The 13642-nt window shown below is 41.1% G+C and overlaps 1 protein-coding gene across 3 annotated transcripts in view; it reads left to right on the top strand.

Moving 5' to 3' along the window:
* Nucleotides 1–13642, top strand: part of GFRA1 (GDNF family receptor alpha 1) — a 206870-nt gene that overhangs the window by 46797 nt on the left and 146431 nt on the right. For 2 of the 3 annotated variants that reach the window (XM_026096176.2, XM_064514274.1), the window contains exons 3-4: nt 7266–7372; nt 12886–13144. In XM_026096176.2, the coding sequence (XP_025951961.1) occupies nt 13105–13144 (40 nt within the window). In that variant the 5' untranslated portion in view covers nt 7266–7372; nt 12886–13104. Of the gene's footprint in view, nt 1–7265; nt 7373–12694; nt 13145–13642 lie in introns of those variants that run through there. The other variant, XM_026096177.2, reaches the window with a different exon arrangement.

The following is a 13642-nucleotide window of genomic DNA, read 5'->3' as shown; positions in this document are numbered from 1 at the left end:
TTCTAAAACCATTAAGATTATGAACCTTAACAAGGAAGCACTGGAATAGGGTTACAATACTGGTCAATCAGGAACAGGAAAGTACATGATCAACACAAGGTCTCTTCCAGTAATTGTCTCCAACTTCTCTGTCTAACTTTCCTACCTCACAGCAGCAGTTACTTTTACCACTCAGAGTTCCCTCTTCAGCCTCCAGATAAGCTGTTTCCTGCCACCAGTGTTGGGAAACTCTTGGTCCCTACTCACTGGACTCTGGATTTGCTTTCCTAATGAAAAGTATATCTAAGATAAGCTACCCTCTTTTCTGATTCATGAGCACACTATGCAATTAAAAAAAAAAAAAAAGGCACTGTTCTTAAAACCAAATTGCAGTAAAACACTGTATTAAAACTAAAATGTTGTATTATTCCAGTAGCTTAGGCAGATGTTGTAGCCATCTTATGTTTGCCCCAGGCAATACCTACAGGCTTTACCTAAACAGAGGGCTATTATAAGCCTGTATTTTCTTAGACTAACCTCTACAGTCTGTTCAAATGGATTTTGAGTATGTTTTCCACTTGTTTGGTATTTCTAGATATCTGGTGGCCTTGGCAGTGCCTCAGCTAGGCTTCTAGGCAACTGGACAGCTAGGATAAATGGCCTCTGCACAGGAATGCTTTGACTCTATAATATGCACATGGTGTGCCTAATAGCAGACTTACTCCATAAGAGCTGCATTCGCACAGTGTAGGCATACGGATTCCTGTCTTGTGAATTTTGCACATAGGAAAGTGGTGACCCTGCCTTGGTAGGGTGGTTTGTGATATAATATCAAGTTGTTTCTTATCTTTAAAATTTTAGATCCTTTTCTGGGAAACATGACTTCTCTCTAATCATTACAAAAATAAAAACATTCTTGAGTGACTTTACAGTTCAGGAAACTCAATTCAGCAACCAAGTGCTATATCTTAAAAAGACTTGATTTCAGAGGGGAAGCATCTTCCATATTTTCCCCTTCTTTATTTATTTTTAATACTAAAAAGTGTTACACAGGTAGCTTTGACAGTCCAGTTACTAAGCATTCAAACTATGAAAAATACTGTATTAGTTCTTTGTCAAAAAGCTCAGAGTAGGACCCTGTTAGGCCTCAAACCACTGGAAGATTTCTGGTTGGATATGTTCCAAATTTAGAGGCCAAATCTGGGCCAGCTTTGCGCATTGTGCTTAAGAACACAGCCGGGGAGCCTGAATCAAATGGCCCTCTCTGATCAGTCCTTGTCGGCTTGGCCACATAGTAGACAGACAGATATATTTGAGCCTCCCTGTCATGAATTTGTGTGTTGATAAGCATCTTCCTGTTTCATGAGTGAGACTTTTGTAGCTTTTCAGCCATGCACTGACATCATCAACATTTTTCAAATAAGTAACAAGACTGTGGATCTTAACTTCTTAGCTGGATTCAGAACTGTGATTAGGAATAAGTCTGTCTTTCTACCAATCCCATCAGCTGTTCTGTTTCACCTTTAGTTTAGGCTTTTCTTAGGACTCTTGCTAGTTAAAAGTATCATTTAAGGATGCAATTCAGAGAAGTAAAACAGACTTATGGAAACTTCTGTGTGCTTGATGCTTGTTTTAAGCATTGTTAATGAATATTCATCAACTGTGCCTTTCCACATGAAGTGGAAAACATGCAGAAAGTACAAAGTTTCTATCCAAAACACTTGTGGTTATTCGTCTGAAAAAGCATTATGACATTTTTCTTTTAATGCAGGGATTAAGTATTATTGTTTTGTGCCATAGGCTAAAAGAGGATTGGAAAATTAAGGTAAAAATTAAATTTATTTATTTTTTTAAGAAGTTCCAAACTTCAGTTTTAAATTAATATTGACTGGGCAGTTGACACACTTTCAACTTTCCTTTAATATAGTGTCTCTGTGCTGAAGTAGGCTATTACAGATGACTGAAAAGTATTGCTTAATGCCTGTAAGCACTGTCAGGAATTGATAACTTTGAAATTTGTGCTATTTGTACTTTGTTTGGCATATCACTTCAATTCAGTCTGCTTACTGTAGAAGAAAAAGTGATTTGAACAGTTATTTGACACAAATGTGCTTCACGATAATATTCTCTTACACTGTAAAACAAATAATTTTGATACTTGCAATATTAATTGGTTTTTTATTAAACCTCTGCAAAAAGTGCAAATTCAGAATATCATAGGAGTTAACATTGTTTTAGTGGCTATATATAACCTGTGGATAGTGACCACAATTATACTAAAACCAACCACTTCTTCCTCTTCAAAACATTTGAGAAGTTATAGAATATATCATTTATGAGAAACACCTTTTTAAGATATTTTAAGTGGTCAAATGATTGGCAAAGCAGTGTTGTCCATTACACAAATTTTAACATTGCACACTGGAAAAAAAAAATCATATTGTTTAAGATGAAAAAAGGACGCTGAATTTGAGGTGTCGTATTTTCCAGCAGACTAAGGCAGCTCTGAAGTTCAGTTTTCCTATTACACAAATGCCTGCATCTTGAGGCATTTATTTACTTCTGTTTTATAAATGTATGTTCAACTCTAGGATTTTCATCATCAGTCTGTTTAGTGATAATAGAATGATTCTACGTATCTCCAACAAGTAAACTTTGAAGAAGTTTAAGCATCTGACAGTAAGAATGGAATTAAAATAGAGTATTGCAGCTGAATGTGAATTAAAATGCTTGTAGAACCGTAACCATTTAGGCTCAATGTTTAGACACTTAATGCATTCCATCAAAAGTACAAAGTGTGCGTTTTCAAATAAGACTGTAGTAATCCAGTGAAATAGATGCATTAGAATGAATACCTTTTTTCTTCTGCTTCTCTCTGTTTTTGAGGGCTCCAGAAACTGCTGTGGCCCAGCTAAATATTCTGAAAAAATTTACTGTGCCCTGATGGCTACCAAAGTTTTTGACTCTTAAGACGAAGATTCTCTCTCTCAAAATATCTTCACCAACGCTATCTATGATATTTTTTTTTTTAACAGTAATTCTTACCAAGTTTTAACCAAGCCCCTAGCCTCCTTTGACACTGTTTAGAGGCATAGAAAGGAGCTCCTGCTTCAAAGCATTTGCAACACATACAGACAAGACCAAAACAGGAAACAAGACAGAAGAAAAGACAAGTTTTTCTCTTTGTCTTTTTTAATCTTTTGCACTTAAATCTTTTTGAAAAAAAATTTTTTTTTGGAAATCTTCTTGTAAAGCTCCTTTGTAAAATATGAAGTAAAATGTTTTGGGAGAAGATAGTCTGGTAGATGGTTTCACGTTCCAACTCCTTTGTTCCTGTTCTTTCTTTTGTCAAAAAAGGAAAGCAAGAAGAAGGAAAAAATTCAAATGTGCTATGCTGGTGTTTCACAATATGCTGACTATGCACCTGTCAGGATGCTTTGACTAGCTCCAGTCTTACTTTATACAGATTGCAATGTAATGTTGTTTAGAAATTTTATACTAGTCGCAATTACCTTGTATTTTTGCAGTTTGGGAAACGTTATGCTTATATCTCATTCTGGCAAGCTGTCGTTATTGTGCTTATTAATAAAGTTTGCATTATTTTGTTATGAATTGTGATCTACTGGAAATTAGCCAGGTCACAAACCTGGAAGACTTGCACTGTGGGGATGTAAATAACTTGTTACAGCTTTGGATTTCTATAAACTATCTACATTTTATCTTAACATTTTGTCTTATCTTTTTCTGCTTTCATGAACTCATTTTTCACAGGAACTTTAGAGTTGTTAGTTTATCAGAAACTTCCTTCTTTTCCTCACTTGGCGCTAGTAGATCTCTAGCTTTTTTTGTGATTTGTAAAATAAATCATACAGTTCAATTGGTCATGCCTACAGCAACGGCTGTGTTGTGAAGAATGGTCTTTACAAACCACATCTAAAAATGGGTTCTAAGAAGTATGGAAATGGGCATTACACAGTCTTGTATGCTGTCTTCTGAGGATCTTGGATGCTCTTCCAGTTTATATTACAGGATTGGCTTTTAACCTTCATTTCCCCAAGCCTTTAGACTCAGAAAAGGTGAACCTCCATAGTCTGGCCCATGCTTCTTGTTTTAGTGATCCTATAGTTACTCACCACCACCCAGAAAAACCAGAGTAATTTAATTAGTGCAATTTTAAATGAAGTAAAATTAAAGCAAGGTGTAAATTAAAATAGGTGCTTATTTAGGTAGTTTATTTAGGTACTTATAATAGATGCAATTTGGGGGGGGAGGGGGCTAATGTGGGGGTTTTTTTTGTTGTTGTTCTTGCTGGCCTGGCTGCTGCACCCAGGCCTTCCAGCTGCAGGAGGAGGGAGAAGCCTCTGCAGCTGAGGGGAGGGCAAGCACGAGAAAGTCAGCAAGGACTGGGGAGGGCTGAGGGCTTCCTAAGAGCTCAGGCTCTCCCCGAACGACAGAACAGGCCCAAAGGCAAGCCTCCGACGTGATGGCAAGAGACTTTACTAGTAAACTCTAGGAGAATTTGAGTTAACTTTGAGCCAGGAAACCACCTGAAGGGAGGATTCTGGACTAGAAGGCAGGACTGGAGAAAGACTCATGTTCCAACCATGCAGTAGTGAAGGAAAGACTTTTTTTTTTTTTTCCCTTTTCTCTCTCCCCCCCCCCAGTGAGAGGGACAAAAGTGTGCACTCCTTTATATTTGGTTATATTTACTGTCAAGTTAGGTATTTAGGAGTATCCAGGGTGCAGTTACATGTAAACGATTTGAGTCAGGATCAAGTTCAGACAGCATCCAGAAAGTCTGAATAGTGTACCTTCATAGTTTAAAAGTATGTATCGCCATTTTTCAGCTGAATTATGTACGAATTACTGCTAGTACAAACTGTCGTACAGATCCAGGTGTTCAGTTAAAAATGTTCTTTTAACCAGTGTTACCAGCAGGTGACTACAGCCACATTAAGGAAGTGCTGTAGATCTAACTGTGCCTCACAGAACTCTACCAGCAAGCTGCCTTGGCGAGACAGAGCCGAAGCTGGGGTAATGAATACCTGCAGATAAGAGTGGGGAGGGAAGAAACTGCAAGTAATAGCACTTGGGACTCTAGCTGTAAACTTGCCTCTTGGACTGGCCTATTGTATTTAGTTATTTAATGTGTATAGTGCCTGGCGGGTATTCTGTTGTCATCAGAATTTTACAGAAGTAGTGACAGAGAAAATGATTAATGGGATTATCTGTCATTTTAGTAGGGAAAAAAAAGAGGTCCTGATTTTCAACACTGTTTTCAATTAATCATCAATTAGATTATAAGAGAATTCTCATTTGTCAGTCATATGGTTCCTTCTAAACTATAAAATTGGAAATGGAAATGCGTATGTTAATTAAGGAGCTATTGTCTCTAACCCAAGAGATATTTACTCTTTTCATCCTATATTTATTCAATGTCTTTTATGACTAAGATCAAAAGTTCTAAGTTTAAATTATTTTCTGGAACTTATTTTTTCCTGAAATGTGTGTTGTTATTCAGGAAATTGTTAAAAAAACAAAAATACAACCAAAAAATCCCAAGTATCATTCTACCTTTAGTAGAGACACAGCCACAGCCAGCTGATGGCAGGTATCTAAGAATGGTTAGTTTTGCTCTCTCTATAGGAGAAATCTCAAGGAATTTACAAAAGTAATTTCTTTCACTTCCATTTTTTTTCCTTGATATAACTCCCCTGAGACTTTTTGTACCCTAAATTTCTCATCACAAGGGAAGACAGAACAGACTGTAGGAATTAACATAGACAGTCACTAACCTTTTTAGAAATTTCCAATAAAATTTACAATTTTAGTGACATTCACCATCAGGAGAAAAGTTCATTTGATTAGGCAGTGTTATTGTAGCAAATGTATACAAAATACAGTTTTGAAAATCCAAGATGATAATTTTGCCTTTGGTTACTAAATTCTAAAATGACTTTCACCTGCATGTGTCATTTTTGACTTCCTTATGTAGGGCATGAGTCAGGGCAGATTTGGTCCTACAGTTTAGAATAAGATACATACAGTAAGTGAAAGCAAAATGTTCCTCTAGGATTTAATATTCTGTGCTCTGTAAATGTGTGCATATCCACTGTACCATGAACAGTGAAAGCTTAATACCCATCACTAACTACAGCTGTGTGGAATTGAAAATAAAATCTTACCACTTTTTACATACCGTTGTATACAGGGAAATTTTATCACTGTCAATTAAATACATGGGAAAAATGAAACTTACACTGAAGTCAAACAGTATGCAGTAGAAGATACCAACATATTCAGTCTCTCTGTCTCTCTCTCTCTCTCTCTTTTTTTTTTTTTAATATGGGCTTTCTCAGGTGTCCAAGAATCTGACTTGAATGTTCTGAGATGTTAATGCTTTCCACAAAAAAGTTTTTTAAGATGACTGGAAAGTTATTTTAATTAAGTCAATTGCTGTAGAAGTATAAGTCATTTCCTAAAGCTTTAGTTTTTCTCCAAGGACTATTAGGTCCACAGATGCACACAGTATGAGACAGGGATTCCTATCCTGTGTTTCAGGATTTTCTTGGTTTCCACAAGATCATGTTGCTGGTGATCATGGAAGTTTAAAAAGATGAAATGAAGGATGCCACCTGTATACACAAGTTAACAAACCAAATTATGATATTGGTTGAATCACATTAGCTTCCAATGCCCACGGAACATTAAAGCTTGAGGCCACTGGCATAGGGCTTATATTGAAGTTTCAGACGATGCCGTTTCTAGCATCTGAATTGTATTGTTCTAGATTTTGTGAATCTAGACATGAATTACTAGTACTTCATATTAGAATACTTGATACTGTTCCTCTTTTATGCTTTTGCCTAACTGCTTTACATCAAGCTGCTTTGCTGACTATATGCTCTTCTGTTAGGAAATCCGGCGTGTTAGTTTGCCGCAGAAGCATGAATTGCCTCTACGAACCGCTAGGGGGCCGCATCCTTCCACTTTTAAAGCGCAATGCGCCACACGTGATTTGCGCAAACGTCAACGCGTGCGCCTGTCTATCAGTATTTACAGCCTGACGGCATCGCTTTTGTAACACACAGAACTTCAGAAGTGGCTTCAATTTTGTCCATATTTTCAAATCTTTGATCGTAAATGGATATGGCTAACTGTATGTTTGCTCTCTGAACTCCATTATAGTGTTTCGCTATTTATGTGTCTATTCTACTGAAATAAAACCAGGTCACATATTAGATGTGAATCACTGACGAATTCTGCAGCATTTCTTTTTTTTCCAGGTGGTCTGATACAACATTAAACAAAATTTCTGTGAGGACAGTGTCTGGGAAGCAAGACTTTAGGAAAAACTTCCTGACCAAGAACAGCTGTTTGAATTCAATAACAGGTGGGGGGAACCTTATGCTTTTACATGAATTAAGTCACTCAGTAATCTGGATTGCACTTCCATGCGGTCTTTATTTGATTAGTGTGTGAATGTGCATTGCTTACTTTGCTTTTATGTTTTTCTTGACATTTACTGAAAGCTCTAAACCCAAATAATTGACAGGTTCAGTAAAATTTCAATCTTGCTTCTCTGCTACAAAAGCCCATTCAAGGCTTCACAAGCTCCTCAAAATTGTTTTTTTTGTTTTGAGGGTTTTTTTTTTTTTTTTTGGTGAGCATTGTTACTTAATCTGTTCTTTACAAAAACTTTAATGCCTTGAGCAAATCCTTGCCTTATTCCCACCACTTTGACTTCATGGTAAACAGATAAATGTAAGACAAACAAAGCAGTTTGGATTCTTCCCCTAGTCCCTAATAATTCTCTAACTCGTCTATTCTCCCTTTCTCATTATTGAATAAAACCTCCTGTATAAACACTACGTTTTGTGCTCTCATGACACACAGAATTTTTCTCATTAGTTGCTTGCTCTTTCCCACCAGCTTCATCTGACTCGTTAGTTCAGGCTCAGCTTTGCCTCACCTGTTCCTTCCCAAAAGAATTACACTCAAAAGTTCATGGCATGGTTCTTCATCTCAGCCTACTTTCTCTCCATAGCTTTACTGGACCCACAGATAATATATTTTAACTTTCCCCTGGCTCAGCGGCTCTAACCTCAGTCAGTATTTTCTTGCAGGTTTCAGTCTTTAAAATGAGGTCTATGGCAGAGATAGCAAATGGGATCTACATGCTAGCTGTGGTCTAGGCTAGTATTAACTCATCCTTCATGTCAGCTTACCTTTCCCTTCTCCTCTGGACTGCTGCCAGCCATAACCACCTAACACAGTGCTACAACACTGTAGCTTTTGCCAATGGGACTAAGTGCAAAACAACATTAACTTGCATTTGAGTTGGTTCTTCTTGCACTTAACACTCTTCTGTGAATTTGTTGTCAACTGTTAATTTACATGCAAATGAAGAGGCAAAAGGAAATCTAGTAAGCCTGAATGTAGAAAAAATGGTATCCCAACTTTGCATATTTTGTACAACTGGCCTAAAATGTCATATTATCCTGAGCACAGATGTGTTTTGATATCACTGCTGTATTCAGTGCATTTGGGTTCAGCTTGTAAGACAATAGGAAGCTTAAAACTATCCACAGTAAGGAGCTCTCTTATCTGGATCTATTTTGAAAGAACAATGTTTGAAGCATTGTATTTACAGGTTTAATGTCAAATAGCCTATCATCATCATAATGTCCTTTCTTTATTGCAAGTCTGCAGCAAGAGAATACCAGCCACTGCAGGTGACTACAAAGAACCAAGAAGCTAAAATCATGTAAACATTGAAGTACTGGCTGTTTATACTGGCCATAAAGCGTTATACTGTGTTCCATGTTATTTATATTGTAATGGTCTTTAAACAATAATTCAATGGTGATTAAGTTGTCATCTGTCTTTTACTGAAATGTTTGTGTCACTATCAGCTGTACTTTATATTTGTTTTTATTATAATATTCATTGCTGTGGAAATTTTTTATAAAAAAAGCAATCAACAGAATAGAAAATCAGCCTAAATATCTTTGAAATGTTCACATTCAGATCTTATGTTTTTATTCCTTTGACTGAAGAGCCTTATGGCTTGAGTAATTGTCAGATATAAATCAAAAGGTGGACCTTGGTTTGACTGAAATTAATAGCGAAGACTCCACTGACTTCATTTCATCCCATAGGAGCTAAAAGGCATTTGGAAAGGAAGGTGAAAAGAGTATAAGCATTATGATTCCAGCCACAGAATGGATTATGAGGGTTTTTTTTTTTTTCCTGGTAAGTATATTCATATCAGTTGAAGAGTGATATATCAACTGAAAATTTTTCTCAAGATTAGGGGAGGGACCTTAGTTGTGAGTTAAGAAATTACTTCACTGTTCGTTGTTTTTGCTATCTTAAATCTAGAAATAGTGGTTGGCCATACTGCAAGCTACAGCTGCCCAGAATCAGTTGTCTTGCTTGCCTGTAAGGGACAACTGTTTACTTAAATTAAAAAACAAAACAAACAAAAAACTGCTATAAATTGACATTATTGTTGACAGCTTCCAGTAAGACAGGATAAACAAAGACTAGCAAATTACTGAATTTACAGATTGGGCTGGATTCTTTGCATAGTGTAAGTCTGGAGTTAATTCACCAAAGTCACCATGGTAAGTGGAAATAACTAGAACAGTCAGTAGACAGGTCAGTAGGAGGAGATGGGTGGTTAGTGCTGTATCTGTTCTACACATGGGGGACATCAGTTCTGAGTATTTTCAGTCTAGTACTTTCTTGAATGCTTAAAAAAATGAAAATGATTTTAAGATATGATTTGCGGTAGAGCAGGCTTACACAATACTAATAGAACATAACAGGCACTTCAGTTGAGCTGCATACCTTGAGCGTTACGTGGCATGAGTCCAACCTGCTAGTGACTTCAACTGTCCAAAACCATGCTGATCTGCAAAGAGTAAAGTATTTGCATCCTCTCAGTAATAAAATAAAAAATAAAGGGAAGCATGGCATCGAGAGAGAAAAGAATACTGGAAGTAAGCTGACAAAGGAAAGAAAAAATTCCGGCTCTGAAAAGAAAGGAAAAATAATCATTTAGTAATTTCTGCAGTGGTGCAGAGAAGCTTTCTCCCATCTACTGTCCTGTTAAAGAATGTGGAGTGGTTAGACATCCAGTGCAACTCTATTTAGCATGGAGTTTCTGTCTTGGATTTCTTTTCGGATCATAGTTGTGTTTTAAAACTTTTTTGGATTAACAAATTTTAGCCTTTTTTTTTCCCTCCTCCACTTTGAGTGCTAGTTTTCCAGAGCTGAATCAAAATACTGACAAGAGGAGTGTTTAGTGACAGTTGTCAGAATTTTCAGTGCACTCCATTCTGGCTGTCTTGTTACTTCTAACCTGTCAGTAACTGTCAGTAATTTTATTTTAACACTTTTAAAATATTATTTCAATTTCACTGTAATAGTAAATACCCAATAACCCAACATACGTTGTATTTTATTGCAGAGCTCTGAGTTAGTGACTTACACTGTTATGTGTCACTTTTATATGCCAAATAATACCATTTATATATATTCAGGACACTTACGCATGGGTGGTTTTGTAAATAGTGGTCCTGATTTCAGTCTTATTTTTGTTTATCTTGGTCTGTTGTGAATGTTATAGCTGTTCCTGATTTACACCTGTAAATTAGAGAATTATGCTACTTGTGTTAGACATACGAATAACTTCTGTACTAACCCTATAGGCGATAATGATGCCAAAACTGCAAATAAAGTAGTAATCATCTCTGTATATCATCCAGTTCAATTTGTATTGAAATATTTGGAAGGCCAGCTTGTTTCAATGAAGTACTTCAAAAGCTGGAAACTGACTTGTATTATCAACACCATTATCCATTTAGCATGTTCTAATTATCCTTAAATACTCTAAAAATCTATTCACTGTGTTTCTCTTCAACGGTATCCTTATACAGCATATATCCTTATGCAGCAGACAACAGATGTTTTCACTATATAACAGTATATATACTTTCATTTCTTAAAGAAAAAAGTGCAACTTAATTACTAATAACTTTACATCACTATTATGACTTCACAGAGAGAGTCAGAACTCTGGATAGCTTTTTTCTTTCTTTTTTTTTTTAAAGAGGAACAGAAATCTACATGTTAGGAAAAAGCGGCAGAATAAAAAAACGCTTCTATTCAGAAAGGACTTCCGTATGTCATATTTTCTGTATATCACAGCATATGCTAGCGATTTAAATAAGTGTTTCTGAAGTGCCTTAGAACAGGTTTTGCTTCATCTGCCATTCAGTTTTTGTTATGAAAGTGGTCAGCCTGACTGTCTTCCTTCCGTGAGGAGAGGTACATTCCTTTAGGCAAAACAGTGTGAGGAGAAGCAAATTCCTAGGGTCTAATAGGCCAGAGAGCTTGTTGACAAAATTGCCAGGGAAAATATCAACTTTTTTTAAAAAGAAAGCATTTGGTTGCAGCTAAAACGTACACCTGAATCAATTTTTCTCTATGTGAATACAAGGAAATCTGGAAACTGGTGCTATTTTAGGCTAATTGCATTTTGTTAGGTTTCGGGGCAGCTCTACGTAGTAGCAACTGTGGGAAAACCACTAAATCGTTCTCTGTTTGAACCATCTGTCATGGATAGGGGACATATGTTCGCGTTGTTTATTCAGGAGCCAAGTGAAAACCGATACACTGAGCCGCGGTTGGGGCCGAAGGGTGCCCCGCGCCCGGGGGACGCGCCGCTGCCGCCGGACCCGCCGCTCGCGCCTGCCCGCCGCCGGCGGAGCGCACCCTGCGCGGGGCTGCGCTCCTCCCCGCCGCCCCCCCGCCCCGCCGGCGGAGCGCACCCTGCGCCGAGGCGCTCGGGGACCTGCTGGCTCCCCAGAGCCTTTCGGCGCCGGGCAGCCCCGCGGCCGCCCGGGGGTTTGGGGTGAGCCGCTCGCAGGACCTGCAGGCGCGGGGGGGCCCGGGCCGCGCCCCGGCGCCCCTTCCCCAAACAGGCGGCGGGCGGGCGAGCGGGCACAAGCCGCCCCCGGTGCTGCCGCGTGCCCGGAGCCCCGCGCTGCCTCCGCGGGCGCCGGGGCCGGCTGGGGGGCCGGGGCCCCGCCGCCGACCCCGCGCGGAGGGGGGGGCAGGCGGCAAGGGACGCGCAGGTTGCTCCTGATGGAGGCGCAATCACGGGGCTGGCAGCGGCACCCACTGCGTTTCCCGTAACTCAGTGTCAGTTGGCGGCGGCTTCCGCTCGGAAACCCTCCCGCCGGGCCGGGCCGGGCCCGGTGCCCCAAGTGCGGGGCGGCCGGTCTGCCGCGTGCCGCCGGTGCCGCTGCTGGTGCTCCGCTCAGGTCGGCGGCGGCGCAGCGGCCGCCCCCGCCTGGGCTCCGCGCCTGTCGCCCGCCGCCTGCCCCGCTCTCCCCGGCCAAACTTTCCGCCCCCCCCGCCGCCGCCGCCGCCCCCGGGGCACCTGCCCCCGCCGCCGGGGTCGCCCGCCCGTCCGCCCCGACCCGAGCCGGCGGAGGCGGCCGGCGCCCCGCGCAAGCAGCGCGGCCCCCGCGCACCGCCTCCCCGCCGCGGCGCAGGCACATCGAGTCGCGGGTTGGGGGCGGAGGGGTGATTGCCCAGGGGGGCGCGGGCAGCCCTGCGGAGACCCTGCCTCGGCGGGGGCCGTCGGTGGCGGAGGGGCTGGCTGCCGCTCGCCCTGGCTGCGGGGGAAGCCGGGCAGCGGGGCCGGGGGCGGGCGCCGCGGCTCTCGTCCCCCCCCCCCGTGTGCTCCGGGTCCCTCCCTGGGAACAAGCGCTGCCCACCCAAGGAGGCGACCGGCGCTCCTGCCCCGCTGCCGCTTGCTCACTCGCACACACATATAGTCCGTGCGTGCGCCGCTCTCTCCCTCACTGAAGTCGGTGCTTGTGTTTTCAGGTTGCTCAGACCTGAAATCTAGGGGAAAAAGCTCAGCGTTTGCATCTCTGCTCCAGCTGCTGGCAGTGGTAGCGGTGAAGAGGAGAGGGGGGTGTTCCTGGAATTCAATGGATCTGAAATTGGAGTCTTTGGATCTCGGCGGTTTTGGAATATCTACATGCTGATCCTCTTTGTTGTGGCACATCAGCTCGTTTGGGGAAACCATCCGAAGACAGCAAGATGTTTCTCGCTGTCTTGTACTTCGTTTTGCCCTTAGTGGGTAAGTTGCTGGCGTCTGATTTCTCTCTGTACGTTGCTTCATAAACCAATACATAGGGTTTATGGGATCGGATGCCTGATGGTTGTCAGTCTATTGTTTAGGCAGAACAGTGAAGTTTCCAGTAGTTTTTACAGCTCTGCCTCACATCATTTAGCCCAGTGTGCATTTCAAGCTCTGGGAGCTTATGTAGAGTTAGCTGCTTGCTTGCGTAGCTTCGTGTTAAATTGGGTTCCCGCAAGTTAGAGGGAAACTTTTCATTTTAATAAAATAAGACTGCTCGGGGAGGGTGACAGGAGCCATTTGAAGGATTACATCTTCACCTGAACCTGGCAACCTGCCCGCTTGCGAATGGTTTGCAGCCGAAACTGGTTTCCTTTCCACAGGAGATGTTTGTTTGCATTTCCATCTGTGTGTGCCTGAGAGAGCGTGACAGGGGGCACATTGGAGAGGAGAGGGTTACTGTAATTTGCTTTGTTCTCCTGCAAAAGCATCATACGT

Source organism: Dromaius novaehollandiae, chromosome 6, assembly GCF_036370855.1.
Source record: "Dromaius novaehollandiae isolate bDroNov1 chromosome 6, bDroNov1.hap1, whole genome shotgun sequence".
Lineage (NCBI taxonomy): Eukaryota > Metazoa > Chordata > Aves > Casuariiformes > Dromaiidae > Dromaius > Dromaius novaehollandiae.
The sequence above is the reverse complement of the archived record's forward strand: the minus strand, read 5'-3'. Positions and strand labels throughout refer to the sequence as shown.